The sequence below is a fragment of the Ipomoea triloba genome, chromosome 6, assembly GCF_003576645.1.
Source record: "Ipomoea triloba cultivar NCNSP0323 chromosome 6, ASM357664v1".
NCBI classification, from domain to species: Eukaryota; Viridiplantae; Streptophyta; class Magnoliopsida; order Solanales; family Convolvulaceae; genus Ipomoea; species Ipomoea triloba.
Window position 1 is genome coordinate 15379362 of NC_044921.1, and position 18839 is coordinate 15398200.

The following is an 18839-nucleotide window of genomic DNA, read 5'->3' on the forward strand; positions in this document are numbered from 1 at the left end:
GTATTTAGAAAATAGCAATAGCAAAAGTTAATTTTACTAAGCCTGGTTAGGTCAGTATTTATAAAAAGTACATATATTTCTCATTTTATGTGTCTAGTTCAATTAATTAACAAGACTTAATTGAATTTATTTTAAATTCAAATTTTCACAATATTAAGTATAGTATTAGTATATAAAATTTATATATTTCGAAACTATATTAAAAATACTAGTAAACACAAACAATCAAATTTAAATAAAATTAAAAATACTAAAGAAAATAAATGAAGAAGATAAAGACAAGTAAAATGGAACGAGTATGAATTTTTAAAAAATACTCAATTGACCCCTTCAATTTTTTAAAAGTCTAAATTCACCAAACAAGTAATTAGATTTTTTTGAATACTATTGACTCTATTACACAATGTAGTATCTGTTCATAACTACTTTCTCAAAGTACTGAAGCACAAAGAGTTGGGAGTGTAAACCGGGACACCGGGTGCCACTAGACCATAAGGTCTTTGGCAAGTAATTAGATTTATCATTTTTTTATTGTTATATTTGTTTTATAAAGATTTCAATAATTAAAGGAATCTTTTACTCCAAAAATCTCCAATTAGAGGTATAGGTTTTAGTTTTACTAGCTAATCAATTAATTAATTAACACTATATGTTTGTGTTTTTATTACTTATTTACACCACTGTTATTTTTACGTTGCGCAAAAATTCATACCCAATATTAAAATTTATTTTTTTTTGGTCAAAAATTTTGAATTTTTTTAAATTGACTGTTAGTAGTACAACTTGCACTACAAAAGGTCTATTTTTTTTTTTAAACACTTAGTTCTTAGATTTTCAAGCACTCTTCTAGGCTCCAATTACACTAGAGGTATTGACTCTTTGTGCTTCAACAAGTTGAGAAAGTATAGATGAATAGATACTACAATGTAATAGAGTTAGTAGTACTAAAAAAAAACTGATGAAGGCGATTGGGTGAAAGTCTGAAAAACCAAATCTAGCACGCTATCTCTCGAAAAGGCGGTGGTATAAGGAAATGGCCAATAGGCAATAATAAGATATGACTACATTGAAAGCAGTTATTATTTTCGTTCAAGACTCCCTAGAAAGATCAATAATTGATAGTCAAATTGAAAAACAAAATGAGGTTTTGTTTCCAAAAAAATTTTACTATGTATGAAAAATTAATAACAATGCGATAAAATATTTTGTAAAACATCACATAAAAATGCTTATGGTGCTTGCTTGAGGTAACATAAAAATGAAGCAGCATCCACTCTGCCAGAAAATGCATCTTGGCATGTCTAACCGAGGTTCACCTTATGATCTTTGTAAGAATTAGAAACTCGTAAGGTTATGAGTGTTCTCGCGTGTTCACTTGTATTGCTTGGAAACCTCATACACAAGCTTATCCATGAACTGGCATTTTTTGTGGAATCCCCAACTTGGATTGCTCTGCATTGGGTAAATGTATAAATGTCAGAAATCAGAATACATATGTTCTTGCTGTAAATGGATTGAAAAGGTTAAAATTTTGAATCTTGAAGAAAATATATGGAAACACACAAGAGGCTGAGAGCTTAACCACGAAAAGAACTCTCTCAAATCAAAGTCCGAAGAATGTTATTATAAATCCAATTTCAGAAGCACATTTTTATGTAGGTCGGTAGTATGTTTCATTAAGCATATTGCTTACAAATGGACAGAGAAGAAGAAAGCAAACGAAACATGAACAACTGATTATTATATTCCTGCTTTTTTAGATTTTATTCGAGACTTATATTTCTTGAACTTACAAGACTCAAGAGACATTTCCCTTTGACATATTCCCTTTTCAATGTCAGAATATTTGAGATTTTTGCATAGCAATCCCATTCTTCTCAAGTGAAGGGTTTTGGTGAAAGATGTTGGCTATGGTAAAAAGTGTACATAGATTCTCCAAATCCATAAATGCTGTGTCTTAGGTTACCTTATTCATAGGTATAACAGTAGGTGACTACTCCATTTCTAAGATCAAGTAAAGTTGAAAGAAAGAAAAGAATCGTGTAAGTAGAAATTAACCTGCAGTGACTGAACAGCACGTTCCGTAAACAGCTTCACAGAAGTGGGTGCACTTTGTGGAAGAGTTGCTGCAACTCTGTTCAACTCCTCGTGCTGCTGCTTTGCTGTTACTCTGTCAGGGCCACTGTAGTGGTCAACAATTTCTTTAATAATGGGGAGCCTCACCTCCATGGTTTCTTTCATGACTTCCTGGGAAACAATAATAATAATACAATGTAAAAACAATAAAAACAATGGCATATAAAGCAGTCTTACGTAGCAGAGCATGTACTTTATAAGAACATTTGCAACTTAGATCCACTGGTACCATCTAGGAAGATACAATCAGTTCAAATCATAACAAACTCACAGAGAAATCAATCATACATACGTACAGCCACGGGTGGATAGGAATTCATAAAATTGCAACTTTATGTGTTTGTTAGTCTCTTAAGTCTTATCATACAATACAAAAATCCCAGTAAGGCAGGCTCAAAAAGAAAAAAAAAATGTAAATGATACTGCCATACAATGAAATTCCAATCAGCAATCTTGATGATTCTCAAGGATACTTGAAACATTACGAAATTATAATTGCAAGCTAACAAAAGCAAACTACTTTGACCTACCTCCCACTCTTCTTGGCTTTCAATTCCTTCATACACCATAAGGAATGGTTTCATCTTCTCAAGAGCATCACGAAGAGGAATTGGAGGTTTCTCGTCAATATCAGGATTCATGTCAAACTCTCCCATCATGTACTCTTCTTCACATTCAATCTAAAGGTAAAATCATACAAAGCAAGAACCATTTAAGTACCAAAAAACAACTGCAGAAATGTGGTCCATTGCAATACAAATATACAATGTGATCAAACAATAATGTCATACCTTTAGGTTGGTATCAAGTGCATCAAGATAAGCATCCTCAATCAGAGATGGGAATACCCTAGGACCCATCTCTTCAATGCCTTGAGCCAATTGATCCGCGATTTCAGGACCAACCTTTTGAGCCAATTTCTCCGCAGCAGCATCATCACCAACTTCAAAGACATCACCATATTCATCACCACTATCTTGCTGTATACCTTCTCGCCTTCCCATTCTTCCTCTTCCCCCTCCTCCCCTTCCTCCTCTTCTTCCCCCTCTCCCTCGTGCACTGAACCCGCGTCCACCCCGTGGAGCCATTGCCCCTCTTCCGCTCCCACCATCATCATCACCCCTAGACAGTACCCCAACTGCCTTTTTAACTGCTTCCTCCCTGCTCAATCTTGGGCTGGGAGGCTTGCTAGATTCAGCTTGAGGAGTTTTCCTCACCCTTAGATGCCGGTTTTCTTCCTTAGGTTTTTCTGAAACAGGAGGTGTTACTGTGGGCTTTCCACGCCCAGCACCGGATAGCACGGAAAGGATACTAGGAGGGAGACTGGAATCCGCAGACGCCTTGGGTTGGGAATCGGAAGACTTTTCTCCTTCCACGAAGAACATAGGTTGCGGTTGTTGCAGCGGCATCCGCTGTTGGGATGGTGGTGGAACAGAAATTGGTCCGGGAACACCTCGGCCGCGGCCAGCAGGGGCGTCGGCAGAAGCATTATCTGCCACAAACGGATCTGAGGAGGAGGGGAAGGGCTTACCGCTTCCACGACCGTGCCCAATTCCACTCGGTGGCTGTGGGGCAGCAGCTGACTTATCATCCTTCGCATCATTGTTAGGAGTAATTCCAAAGATGGGAGAGTTGTCGGAGCCAAATCCACCACCTCCATGACCTCGGCCCCATCCGCTGCCGCCGGAGGAAGTTGAGAATGCGGAAGAAATGAAAGATTGACGGGCGGAGATTGCGCAGCAGCGTGGAAGCTTTCCCCAGCTGTGTCTCATGTCTAAATCCTAATTCGTTGCATACACAAACGGATTCTTTGGGAAATTTGCTGAAGCTAGGGTATCTCCCTATAACATAACATATATTTGCCTTCCAATAGCCATTTGCCCCTGAAAAATCCAGCCGTTCAGGTGTGTTATTTTATTAGGAGCATTAAAAGGTATTATCATAAGTCTTTCATTAGAGCCAGCCATTTAGTAGTTTTTTTTTTGGGTATAAATTACCAGAAACTCACAAAGAAGTGTTACCAGAAACTCACAAAGAAAATGTAGAAATATACAATGGAAATATACCAGAAACTCATAAACTCAAAAAGCTAATTAAATACATTGTATAAAAAAATGCTTCTAAAAGTGGAATTGCGAAGTGTAAATTGCGAAGTGCAAATAGCACAAAGGATTGGAAAATTAAAAGGTTTTCTCAATCATTCATAGAGGGAAGATATTCGTTTCCAGTAAATTGCGAAGTGTAAATAGCGAAGGGGAAATAGTGAATACACATACCGGCGGTCGACGAAGTGGAGGGCGTAAATCCAGTAAGCCTAAATCACAAACAGGGGCGGCGTTTCCAGTAAAGCCTAAATGCGAGTGAGTCAAGGGAGGCGCGGACAGGGGCGTTAGGGCGCTTGCGACTTGGGTGAGGAGAGTGGGCGGTGGGCAGCGGCTTGTTTCCGGCAGACGGTGGTGGGCGGTGTGCGACGCTGTGGGCAGTCGGAGGAAACCCGTCGGAGGTGTGCCGCTTTGTGTGTTTTAGGGCGTTTGCGACTCTGCGTTAGGGCATTTGCGATGTTTTACGACGTTTAAAAAAATTAATTATATTTTCTTTTGAAAATTTTAAATTATTTAAACTTTTAAAAAATTAATTAAACATTTAGATTTTTTTATAATAATTACAATTAATTCGTTCAAATATGGGGGAAAGAAATAAAAATCAATATACTTAAGGTATATAAAAGTATATATAATTGCACATATATTAGTGTAATTGACTAATAATAATTGCCTAATAATTATTATGGTAATTAATATAAATATTTGTCTTTGAATTTATTTTTATAATAATTATAACTAAACTTTTTCTCATTTTTCATATTTATTTAGTAATAATATAATTACATAAGTCATATTACATATCGATCTTTTTAAACTAATTATAGACAAACAAATCATATGTTATTCAATTAATTGAGTAATACATTTGGACTAATCTTATAATTAAATAAATGTACACGTTCAATATTAGAATTTTTTTATAATTTCATATTTATTTTTATTTCAAGCAAGAAAAACATCAGAAAACACAATCGATCCAACCAATTTCATCAATTGCACTGTATAATATTCGATGTTATAATTTATATAATTGAATATTGATCGAAATATTCTTAAAATATTATAACAAATCCATTCCGTGCAGCGTACGGACGAAAATACTAGTGGATATAAAAAAAACACTCTCATTTCACACAATGAACAAAATAAAATCTCATACTGCACATATAATTCCTAAAAAAACAAAAAAAAAAAATAAAATCTAAGATATACACTCAATATACATATAGACATGAGAGAGGGAAACATATATATATATATATGTATGTATATATATATATATATGTATGTATGTATGTATGTATGTATGTATGTATGTATGTATGTATGTATAAAAGATTGATCTTATGTCTTTCACAAAATAAATAAATAAATAAATAAAAGAAAAAGAGAGACAAATTATCCGTAAAGTAGTTTGGAATGCTTAGAGAACAACGAAAAACAAGCCTAAAAAATATCTCACAAGAGATTTATATTTAGAACTTTAAGAAAACAACCAAAGAATAAACCAAAGTCTAGAAAGTTATTTTAGATAGTTCTCATCGAGAGGTCAAAATAAAGATCAATAGGATAAATGAAGAACAAGCCAAAGTTCGACCTTGTATGATCTCATAAGACGCTAATCAAGTAAAATGGAATAAGTTTGTCTCCATTTTTGAGGTTATGCACTAGTTGTTGTGGTGAAGACTGAAGTTTAGCCAATAATATATTATATATAAGAGAGAATTAGGTGATAAATGACGTTAGCGATTCCGTGGCAGTTCCCTGACGTAAGCTCTTATATCAAAGATTAGATTTTCTACATTTGAAAAAATATCTCCTTCCAACAATTTATGGAAATTACATAAATGGTTCAAAATAATTTCTCTAATTTAAGAAAATTTTAAAACACCTTTTCAATAAGGATCTGATAAACAATTAATATTTATGTAAAAATGAAGAAAAATATTTGTAAATACACACTTACATTTTTATATTTATACTTTTTCACGTGTTTTGTATCCAAGGATTCGTGTCCTCATTTTTCTCTGTTTTGGCATTTTCAATCACTTTTCTCAAAATTTTAGCACTCGAACATAAATATTTGTGTAACATTTGTCATTAAACAAACATATAATGAAATTATCACTTGTTTGTATTGTTATTTGTATTTTGTACTCCGTAAAATTTTATTAGCATCCAGTAATTAACCAAACAAAGTATATACATGAAAATTGATGACCATACATGTTGCACAAGAGAGAAGGTTTGACCTCCAGTCCTCAACTTAATTAGGTAACATTATTTTAAGTAGTCTTTTTTGTTAGGCATCAATCTCTCAACTATCTCAACTAGAGCACAAATGATAAACGTTCAAATTGAAACCTTAAGAACCTGGTGGTGTGGCATGATTGAGTGGAAGATAATCTTCATTCTTGTTCAAATTGAAACCTTAAGAACCTGGTGGTGTGGCATGATTGAGTGGAAGATAATCTTCATTCTTAACCAAACCACGTTAAAGGATTAATCATTGACTTTTGATATGGAGTATTAAGGTGGCGTATAAGAATAGATAATTATACTTGCCATTACTAATGGTCAATGTTGTAGTAAATTTATGTCTCAATAAGAATTAAATTAATTAATTAGTACATATGTCTCGATCACACACTTGACAACTCAACAAAAACTTTCAAAGCAATTCCTCCCCCAATCATGTCCTTCAAATCCAAAAACTCAAAGTAAACTGCCTACATACATTATTTATCCATTATCCATAAAAGGATCAAATTAGCATGACAAAAAATCTTTATTCAAAATCTCAAATCACAACCCAAATTTCCCCTAAACTCAATAAATGACTAAATTTTACATATGGAAGAACCCATCTCTGCCATTCCGTTCAGGGAAGCAAAGCTTCCAGGCTATGTCTCTGCTTCACATACATATAAGCCCCCTTTCAACAAAAATGATGCAATTTCCATATATCTGCATTCCTATGTTTTTGTTGAACAATGATACAACGCAAATCTCATATCTGTTAAACACCAAGCATTCTGCTCCATTTTTTCCCAATGAAAGGCTCGCAATTCCCACATCGGAACCAGATGAGGAATATTTCTTCTTAATAAGTCCGTAGGTAGAAGCTTTGTCCGCTGGGCTTGGTAGCGCGAGCTTGTAACCCAAGTGGGGGCATTAAGATCGTGGAATAATTAGCCTTACCTTGAAGGCTGGGCTTGGGATGCTATCTACTGGCCTGCTCGTTCCAAGTGGTGATTCCGGCTGTGGAGTCTCTGCGAAGGCGGAGGCCTCTCGGCCCTTAGATCGGAGGGCACCGCGTGAGGCTGGTTTCACAGAGCAGCGAACACCTCCTCTCTGCAGTGGAAGGATTACAGGCCGGAGCATCTTTAGTCCACCATCGCCTGATGGGTTGTCCAAATTAAACCACCATCTTTTTCTCCTTTTGGTTTGCTAGAGCTGAAAGGAGAGATGGACGACTCCTTTAGTGATGCCAAAGCTCTCCTGTTAGTGCTAGTGGTGGACTGTGGGCGGTGGAAGTGTAGAATTAGTAGACAGCAGAGAGAGCTTCCCTATTGGTGGGTGTGGGTGGTGCGGCAGTAACAAAGCAGAAGCAATGTGGTGGATGTGAAAACATGACATTTGAAAAACAAAGACGACCAAAATTCTAAAATGTGAAAGCAATGTGGTGTGGCAGTAACAACCATCAGTATCTAAGTCTTGGATCAAATCTTGGCATAAGCCCTACGAAAGAGGCAATTTTGATCGGTCAAAAAGCGACGTTGCGTGTAAAGTGTCCATTTTAATGATCCTCGAACCGATTTGCCCGGTTATAGGGCATTAGGAGCAAGGTGTCCATTTTAATGGTCCTCGAACCGATTTGCCTCGTTATAGCGCATTAGGAGCAAGGTGTCCATTTTAATGGTCCTCGGACCGATTTGCCCGGCTTTAGGGCATTGGGAGTAAGGTGCCCATTTTAATGGTTCTCGGGCCAGTTTGTCCGGTTATAGGGTGTTGGGAGCAAGGTGCCCATTTGAAAGGTCTTCGGAACAATTTGCCCGGCTATATGGCATTGGAAGTAAGGTGCCCATTTCAAATGGTCATCGGATCGATTTGTTTAGTTATAAGGCGTTGGGAGCAAGGTACCCATTTTCATAGTCCTCGGACCGATTTGTCGGGTTATAGTGTGTTGGGAGCAAGGAAAAGGTCGTGCTGGTAGTAGCTATTCTGTCTTATGTTAACTCTATCACTCGAGATTGTATCTCACTTATGAGAGTCATTGGCTCCTGCTATGTTTGTCATATTAGTCGATCAGCTAACCAACTTGCTCATACCTTAGTTAAGGCGGTTGACCCATGTTCTAGTCTTTTGCATTGGGAGGGACCTCCTAACTTTTTCCTTGACTTGCTGCATTAATAATATCATTAGTTGTTGGCTTTCAAAGGAAAAAAAATGAAGAAGAAGAAGAAACCATTTCAGTGTTAGCTAATTAATCACATAATTAAACAATATTTACCATGCCAAGCACCTTGTGCTTAGTTGACATCTCTGTGGACCTTCTTGAATGAAGGTCACATGATCGAATCCTCGGTGGCGGGTTTAGGGTTATGTATATAAAGAACATATATGTGAGTGAGAATCCAACATGGGATATTTGATCATTTTTTCAATAAAAAATTATGTAACTGAATTTATATTTTTAGGGTTATGTATTTTTGAAAATTTCCCAGCTTGTCTGGGTGGTGTAGTTGGTTATCACGCTAGTCTCACACACTAGAGGTCCCTGGTTCGAACTCGGGCTCAGACAACTTTTAGTACCGTTCTATAGAACAATGCTACTCAATTAAATTATGAATAATTTATCCTTCAACACTTATGTCTTGTTTTTAAAAAAAAAATAAAAAATTTAGAGTATAAAATCATGGAGGAAGTTAACGATTTTCTTATTTTTCAATAATACATAAAATTATCAAATTGTCACCACATTTTCTTTGGAATCTTCATTTAATAATTGTCATTTGATTTTAAATACATCTGTCTAGTCTTTTAAATTTAAGAAATAGAATGCATCTGTTTTATGGTGGCTCGAAGAAATGAGTCCAACATCCTACCATCAAAACGTGGCGTTAAGTGCGTGGTACACAAGTATAAAGAAAAATAAATTAAAGTTACACCTTCACTACTACTTATAAGTTTTGGCATAGTGGCAAGCGCTTCATCTTTATAATTGGTATCAAAGAAGGTCACATGTTGATTTTCATAAGGAAAGTCTTAGGTTCGAGCCCCCATCTCAATCAAAATTGACATAATTGTTAAACATATACCATGAATATGTTAGAATGTCTTTAAAAAAAAACAAAAAAAACAATATAACAGCCAATGTGATTGCACATTCTCTATCGAATCTACTGTTGTTCCTCAGTAGCTCAGTGGTAGAGCGGTCGGCTGTTAACCGATTGGTCGTAGGTTCGAATCCTACTTGGGGAGATTTGATTCATTCTGAATGAAAGAAATAAAGGGGCTCGCTTTGACCGTTAAGAGTAGCCGTTCTCTGTCTTTGTTGCTATTGCATGCTTGAGTCGCCGGTGTGGGATGTCTTTGTTGCTATTGCATGCTTGAGTCGCCGGTGTGGGAAGACTAGCAATTGAATCAGCTATTGTGCACGAAGAAGCTCTTTGCGAAAGAAGAGCTCCTAGGGGGGCATGAATTCTCATTCGATAAGTCCCTCTTAGGTATAGACAAGATATGGTACTACAAAAGCTAGGGGACTACAATTGAGTATGCCTAATTCCTTCTATGGAAAAAAAAAAAAACAATATAACAGCCAATGTGATTGTACATTCTCTGGAAAAAAAACAACAACCAATGTGATTGCACATTCTCTGGCCAAAGCTTTTTGCTCGTATAGTGGTCGGGGAGTGTGGAATGCATATATCGCAAATAGTATTAATAATTTGATTTTGCAATAATAGTTCACTTTGGTGGTTGTTTTCAAAAAAATATAATATAAAATTTAATATGAACTTTGGTCAATTAATTAGAATCACACATTGGACATGCATTGATGAAATGGTACACCTAACTTACAACATATATATATATATATATATATATATATATATATATATATATATATATTCAACACAGATGAGAAACTATGCCTATTATCATTATCTTTTTGGGTAAGGTGGATTTGGTTTTGTTTTTGAAGGTGCACTGCGCCAAGGCACTAAAATGCAATGAAGCACACCAGGAGACTAGATCAAATTAAGAATTCATTTATGGCTGTAGTGCCAATAAGAGAAAGCATAAGTCACGCTAATTAACAGGATTTTGTATTGCAAAAACTATGCTTAGGGTACTATCTAGTGAGGGTGTTTCCATCTAAAACTATTATTGCACCAGTTAATTCAACATTTCTGCCACATATCACAGACTCATAGTTATGCATTCTTGAAATATTTACTTCTATAAAAAATTCGATAATCTTGTATTGATATACTCTAGGATACTGAATACTTTGATAAATTCTAAAACACTAAATTAAAAATATATATTGGACATTGGACAATTTGTGCAATGCTCATGTGGTAACTAATATATATATATATATATATATATATATATATATATATATATATATATATAAAGGATGGATATCCTTGGGGTGAATTGAAATTGTCATCCTTATTGGTTTGACACTTTCAATCACTTTTCTCAGGATTCCAACATCCAAACATAAATATTTGTGTAACCTTTGTCATTAAAAAAAAAACATATAATGAGATATTATCACTTGTTTGTGTTGTTATTCATACTTTGTAATATCTTATTAGTATCTGATAATTAACAAACGAAATTTATATTATGACAATTGATAACCAAACATATTGCACAAGAGAGAAGGTTTGTCCTCAACTTAATTAAGTATCAATCACCTTCAATTCATATTAAATATTAGATAGCATTATTTTTTTTGGTGGTCATCTCAGCTAGAGTACAAATGATAAGCATTCAAATCAAAATTCTAACACCAAGAAAATCTAGCATAAAAGTTGTTCAAAGAGACAAATGTATAAGGATAAAGTAATTGTATAAGACTTAGCTTTGAAAAAAGAAAACTAAACAAAAAAACGATACATCTAAATCATATACAAATGGTACTAAAAAAAAAATCATATACTAATTAAATATGCATGTTATTAGTATTAGTCAATGTTATAAAGAGTTAATACCACCTCCATTGAGTCTCGATCTCATAACATCCCATAGGTGACATGTCATCTTAGCACAATGTGCTTGCCAATAAAAATTAGTCTAATCAATTTACTATTTATAATTTTAAGAATTAATAGGCATATGATTAATATAATCAAATGAATTTAATTATGACATACCAATGAAAATACACAACTATAAAAGAATGATTATATATATATATATATATACTACAATGATCTAATGTTTAATGTGAAGGTGATTGACCACCAAAAGATTAATTGTAGTAATATTAAAATATAAATAATTTAAACTGATTTTTATTAAGCGGATCAAACATAAATTGATCGAATAAATGGAGTACGTTTTAAAAAAACATAGCGATAGTTTGGGGATTCGAATCTCATAGCAACAGTATGTATGAGAAAAAAGTTTAAGGATGTTGGAAGATTTGGATTGAATCTCTTATGCGCGCATGGAAACTTGAATTTGACCAATGGACTAATTGTGCGACTCGCAATTTACCTCTGCCGTGGCTATAAGGGTCTCAATATTTCCTTGCTACATAAAAGAATCATCAGATTTTCTAGTTATAAACTGCAACTGGTAGACTTAAATAAATTAGGCACACTTGCATGCACAAAAAGAACCAAATCCTCTACAAGCACCTTAATGCACAGAACTCTTTCAAAAGGAAGTCTTTCATAGCCCAACCATTTCCTTTCTCACAAGAAACTATATATCATAATGGACTATCCAAAATTAACTATACATCTCATATTGAGGTAGTCGCCCTTCATCTTGAGGTATAAGACTTTTGAATCGGACACCACAACGAAAAGATAAAGGCATCATATATATTTGATTTGCAATAGCATATATCTAAAACATCACCAATAATCTATAAAGGCAGCATAGCTTTAGATATTTCATTTGACACCCGAACTATTAACATTCAACTAGTGGCCAATAGCAAATAGAAAGATAGCCTAAGCATATAAAATAGAGAGATTCGAACTGAACAATCAAGACGAATTAAAGTCTAGGAGCAAAAAACATAAATGAATGGAAGGAAGGTTGCAATGCTGACCGACCTCATGCGAAATCAATAGCAACAGCATCAGCTAACTTTTCACATTTAGCATCTAAATGATTTCCGACCTCATGCAAAATCAATATCTGCCATCTCCTAATTCCAACTGCATGCACTAATGCCACTTGCTGGCACATTAGTGAAATTGGTTGAATTTGAGGTGGAGCTCATTGCACCTTTGAAGGGAACTTCTTAAGAGTATACTCCACTTCTCAATTTTTTCATCTTGAAGAACCTCACCATCTTTGGAAATAAGAGGTAGCTTCAACCTTTGAGCAGCTACAATCCGAAGATGAAAAATGTTTTCAATTACCACGAAATATCACAAAACAAATTCTTGACCGATTTTACTTCAAGCATATTTTTGTCTCTCGAAATATGAAAAATGCTACAAAGTATAGTTTTAAGGGTGATGCTTTCAGCAAAATTCATCTTCTAAATATCTTTATAAATTGAAGTGGTAAATGGTTCACAAAAAGGATGAGATTTGACAAGATTGTTAACATTATGGCAATTTTTAGCATACACAGTGCAAAAGTAAGGAAGCTGATGGCAATTTTGCAAACTGAGCTGAGGGTAATGGCCCTGAACATCTCGAATGCCACCAGTCAAGATTTGCTGCAGAAAGATCAGAGGTTGCTGATGATACTCTTAATTGCACCATCCCAATTTCCTCTATGTAAACTGCTTATATTATTTATCCATTATCCATAAAAAAGATCAAATTGCACATAAGGTAGCATGACAAAAAATGTTTATGCATAATCTCAAATCACAACCCTAAATTCCCATAAACTCAATAAATCATCAAAACTACTAAATTTTACATATATAGTACCAAGGCTTCCAAATAACCAATCTATACAAACCCCCTCTACAACTTCAATTCTTTTCTAAAACTTCAGCCCGCACAATTTAAACTAAATAATAATAATAAAAAAAAAAGGAAATTAATGTGAGGGTGAAATGAAATTGATAATGGAAATGAATCAAAGCTAACCCATCTCTGCCATTCCGTTCAACAAAAATGATGCAATTTCCATACAAAAAAAACCAAGGCTTCATCTACATTCCTAAGTTAAACATAAATACATCAGAGTTTTCTGCTCCATTTTTTCCCCACGAAAGGCTCGCATAATTCCCACATTGGAACCAGATGAGGAATATTTCTTCTTAATAAGTCCGTAGGTAGGAACTCTGTTCCCTGGGCTTGGTAGCGCGAGCTTGTAACCCACGTGGGAGCATTAAGATGGTGGAATAATTGGGCTTACCTTTAATGGTGGAATAATTGGGCTTACCTTGAAGGCTGGGCTTGGGATGCTATTTACTGGTCTGCCCGTTCCAAGTGGTGAGCGTGGCCGTGGAGTTTCTGCGAAGGCGGAGGCTTCTCGGCCTTTAGATCGGAGGGCACCGCGTGAGGCTGGTTTCACAGAGCAGCGGAGGGCACCGCGTGAGGCTGGTTTCACAGAGCAGCGAACACCTCCTCCTCTCTGCAGTGGAAGGATAACAGGCCGGAGCATCTTCAGTCCATTAGCGCCAGATGGGTTGTGTCCAAATTAAACCACTGTCTTTTTCCTTTTGCCTGTTAAAGTCTTATATTGCCGAATTTATGGCTCACAGCATCACATTGGAAAAAAAGAGGACCAAAATTGTACAATTTATAAAATTTTAGAGTAGACCAGGGTTAAATTGTACGGAGTACTACGTAATTTGTATAGGTTATGGCTTTTTATTTAGAAAATAGAAATAGCAAAAGTTAATTGTACTGAGCCCGATTAGGTTGGTATTTTCATCATCACTACTCTAAACTCGGAATCAAATCTCAGCATAAAGATTACAAAGGAGGCAAATTTGACCAGTTAAAAACCGGCATTGGGAGCAAGGTGTCCATTTAATGGTCCTCGAACCGATTTGTCCGGTTAAAATATGAATCTACTTATATAATATGCACTCAATTCGAATGTGCGACATGTTACAAATTTTAGAGCATACCCATCCCATGATCTATGACTCAGTATTACTCAAAAGATTGACAAATCTAATCTCTAATGTAACTCATTTTTGTTTTATACACCTTAGATAATAAATTGTTGGTAACATTAAACTTCTCTTTCTTTCTTCCTTTCGTTTGTTTACATTTTATTTGATAAAAGTATGTAATAAAAGTACTACCTCTGTCTCAAAATGGTTGTCTGGTTCGTTTAACGATGCTTGACTGAAGTAATTTTTAATCTAATTTTTCATAATATTAAGTTTAGCATTAATATATAAAATTTATATATTTAGAAACTACATTAAAAGTACTATTAAACACAAAATATTAAATTTAAAAATAATAAAAAAATTACTAAAGAAAATAAGCAAAGAAGGAAGAGTTGATTTGACCAATGAATAGTAAATAGGACAGGTAAAATGGGACAGAGGGAGTATTACTTTATGAATTGATAATAATTAGTATTTTCCTTTTAAATAAGAACTTCTAAAGTGTATTTACTTATTTGATGTGATTTAAAAATGAATACAACTGTGTAATATATAAATTACCACAATGGATTTTGAATTATACTTATGGAGTTATTAATGATATAATTAAATATGTTTACTAATTTGGAATCTTCATTTAATAATTGTCATTTGATCTTAAATACATCTGTCTAGTCTTTTAAATTTAAGAAATAGAATACATCTGTTTTATGGTGGCTCGAAGAAACGAGTCTAACATCCTACCATCAAAACGTGGCGTTAAGTGCGTGTTACACAAGTATAAAGAAAAATAAAGTTACACTTTCGCTACTAGTTATAAGTTTTGGCATAGTGGTAAGCGCTTCATCTTTATAATTGGTATCAAAGAAGGTCACATGTTGAATCTCATTTGTCATTTTGACTATGCTACGCAAATATAAGGAATAATATTATATTAAATCAATTTTAGTACTTAAAAAAAAACTTACGTGATCCTAGCTTTTCCAGGCTAATTCTAAGCCCGCAAGACATCGCCCTTAGAGTCACTGTAGAGGTAAATTGCGAGTCATGCAATCAACCAATCAGATCCTAGTCTTCATGTGCGCACAAGGGATCCAATCCAAACCTTCTAGCATCCTTTAACTTTTTTTCAATACATACTGCTAGTTGGATTGGAATCTCTACACTGTCGTTATGTATGTTTTTTTTAACCTACTCCATTTATTCGATCAATTTATGTTTGATCGAGTTAATAAAAATTAATTTAAACTATTTATATTATAATCTTATTATAATTAATCTTTGTGTGTGTATATTTGATAATTGTTTTAGAGTTGTTCTGTATTTTCTTTGGTATGTCGTAATTAAATTCATTTGATTATATTAATTAGATGCCTATTAATTCTTAAAATTATAAATAGTAAATTGATTAGATTAATTCTTATTGAGACATAAGTTTAATATAATATTAGTAATATCATGCATATTTAATTAGTATATGTTGAAGTTGTATAATTAGTTTACTTTATCTTTATATGCTTGCCTCTTTGAACAACTTTAATGCTAGATTTTCTTGGAGTGTTAGGATTTCGATTTGAATGCTTATCATTTGTGCTCTAGTTGAGAGGACTACCAAAAAATAATACTTATCAAACCTTCTTTCTTGTACGACATGTTTGGTTATCAATTTTCATAATATAAATTTTGTTTTGTAAATTACCGCATACTATATAATCAGATATTACAAAGTAGGAGTAACAACACAAAGAAGTTATCATCTTATTACATATATATATTTTTAATGACAAAGGTTACACAAATATTTATGTTTGAATGTTGAAATATGAGAAAAGTGATTGAAAGTGTCAAACTAGTAGGCATAACAATTTGAATTCATTCCACGAATATCCATTCTGAGTGGATTGGATTTGATGCGGGTTTTATATACAAACATGTATAAAATCCAATGCGACCCACTGAGATAATATATATATATATATATATATATATATATATATATATATATATATATATTGATTCAGATGATGTCATGGCTTCTTGTGCGACCGGTGCATATTGTACCATTAGGTATGCATAAAGGCACCAAATAGAGTATGAAAATGCACCAGAATGAAATGGTCAATTGCACAACAAAATGCACAACACAACAAAAAAAAAAATGGACCACACCTAATGGTGCATTTTTGGACACTTTGTGGTGCATTGTTTTCTACCTAATGGTGTGTGACCACATGGGAAACACTGTCAGCACGGGAACCTGACCCTACACACACACACACACACGTGTGTGTGTGTGTGTGTGTGTGTGTGTGTGTGTGTGTGTGTATAGGAGAAAGATCGGGTGAGAATCACATGCCTAAGAAAGGAATGAGAACCCATAGCAGCCGTCCATTTGACTAGATCTAATGAATCAGAAACATTGTTTTTTTTTTTTTTAAAATGCGGTCTCATTTTTGTAAATAATTGAACTTTAATTTGAAGTGCAAATAAATTGTGTTAAAAATGTAAGTAACAATTTCGTAGAGTACGTGCACCAAAGTGCAAGTAAAATATATTAAAAGTGAATGTAAAATGTATTAAAAGCGCAAGAAATAATGTACACCGAGTATCAATATTAAGTGCACCTAACGTTATCATTAGTTACATCAAATGTTATCATTATGTCTACTAATGCGAAAGACGTTATCATTAGGTGGACCAACGTGAAAAAGGTAAATTACTTGCACTATTAATTGAAAAGGGTTGCACTTTTAAGTGAGTTTACTTACACACTTGCAACAGTTACTTGCACTTTTAACACAAGTTACAAAAATGCAACCACATCTATTTTTAAAAATTATATTTGATACGTTAGATCTTGATAGGTGGACGATTGCAATTGGTTTTCAATTCTCTCCTCAAATGCGGTCGCACCTTAACGTGCAGTCCGTGTGGCCGCTTAAAAAGGCACCAATAGTGTTAGGAAAATGCATAACAATGAAATGCGCAAATACACCACAAAACGCACAACACACCTAAAAAATGCACCACACCTCCACACCTAATTGTGCATTTCCAAACATTGTGTGGTTCGTTTGTGCATATCTAATGGTGCATTTTTTGTGATACGTACCTAATGGTGCGTTTTTTTGGTGTATTTGTGCATTTCCTAACACTATCGATGCATATTTGCATAAATATTCATGCGGCCGCACTATCTGCACGTTAAGGTGAGGGCGCACCTAAACATATATATATATATATATATATATGTGTGTGTGTGTGTGTGTGTTAATGTCAGGTGGGGTCCTCCGAGTATAGTGGCACCCTCTCGTTTACTCCTAAACTTTCAACTTAATGTCCTTTACCTTTGAAATTTAACCAGGTCCTTCATTTAGTTTAATTAAGTAAAGGCAAAGTTAGGAAGAGGGCTGGTTAAAAATTTGAAAGTTGAAGAACAATAGGTTGTTAGTTTTTGAAAGTTGAAGGACCATGGGTGGTGTAACTTGAAAGTTGAAAGATCACAGGTGATTAAATTAAAAGTTTAGGACTAAACGTGTCAATACCGCTATAGTTAGAGAACCCTAACTAGTATTATCTCATGTATGTATGTATGTATGCATGCATGCATTTAGTTAATTATACAATTTTTATAATTATCGTTAAGTTTTTACTATTTTGTTTATTTTAAAAAAATTAATAATTTAGTTAATATATTTATATATTTATATTTTGTTTTAAATATAACTAGTATGTGTGTGTGTGTGTGTGTATATATATATATATATATATATATATATATATATATAGAGAGAGAGAGAGAGAGAGAGAGAGAGAGAGATATGATCATATAAAATCACTTGTTTAGGTAAGATCTTGAGATCAAATCTTGTGCATCCATGTAATAATTTAATGGTCTAGATTAATTTAAGATTCTAAGTTGAAGTTTGTGCGAACGGTGATAAAATGTGTGCAAATGGTGATTAAGTGTGTGCGAACGGTGATTAAATGTGTGCGAACAGAGTGGTGTGTCAAACAATCTAGACCATTAAACTTTTTTAGATTAATGTACAAGATTTAATCTCAAATTTTTTTAATTTTTTAATGGTCTATATTGATTAAGATTCTAGGAACCGTGATTAAATATGTGCGGACGGAGTGTGTGTCAATCAATCTAGACCATTAAAAAATACTACATGGATGCACAAGATCTAATCTCACGATCTTACCTAAGTTCTCACTAAAACCCTACCCTATATATATATATATGTATATATATATATATATATATATATATATATATATATATATATATATATATATATATA

General features: G+C 34.0%; 2 protein-coding genes and 2 non-coding genes across 4 annotated transcripts in view; 2 read left to right on the forward strand and 2 right to left on the reverse strand.

Moving 5' to 3' along the window:
• Positions 1-18839, reverse strand: part of LOC116022221 (farnesyl pyrophosphate synthase 1-like) — a 462332-nt gene that overhangs the window by 117825 nt on the left and 325668 nt on the right. The gene's annotated exons all lie outside the window — the stretch shown is intronic.
• On the reverse strand, positions 1059-4672 carry LOC116022217 (translation initiation factor IF-2-like). The gene is made up of 5 exons (XM_031262829.1): positions 4413-4672; positions 2928-4019; positions 2667-2816; positions 2059-2247; positions 1059-1452 (listed from the first exon to the last, which is right to left on the reverse strand). Exons 2-5 carry the CDS (start codon positions 3906-3908, stop codon positions 1372-1374), a joined length of 1401 nt encoding a protein of 466 aa, XP_031118689.1. The 5' UTR covers positions 3909-4019; positions 4413-4672; the 3' UTR covers positions 1059-1371.
• Positions 8972-9045, forward strand: TRNAV-CAC. Its single transcript has one exon. It is a non-coding gene; the product is annotated as a tRNA-Val (tRNA).
• TRNAN-GUU lies at positions 9654-9725 on the forward strand. Its single transcript has one exon. It is a non-coding gene; the product is annotated as a tRNA-Asn (tRNA).

What these genes read in the sequence shown, in the direction of transcription:
- LOC116022217 (XM_031262829.1), bottom strand. Translation starts at nt 3,908, where the DNA reads ATGAGACACAGCTGGGGAAAGCTTCCACGCTGCTGCGCAATCTCCGCC. An exon ending in AAAGCCAAGAAGAGTGGGAG is followed by an intron (nt 2,248 to 2,666) that starts GTAGGTCAAAGT and finishes ATTGTTTCCCAG; the next exon opens with GAAGTCATGAAAGAAACCAT. An exon ending in GTGCTGTTCAGTCACTGCAG is followed by an intron (nt 1,453 to 2,058) that starts GTTAATTTCTAC and finishes TACCCAATGCAG; the next exon opens with AGCAATCCAAGTTGGGGATT.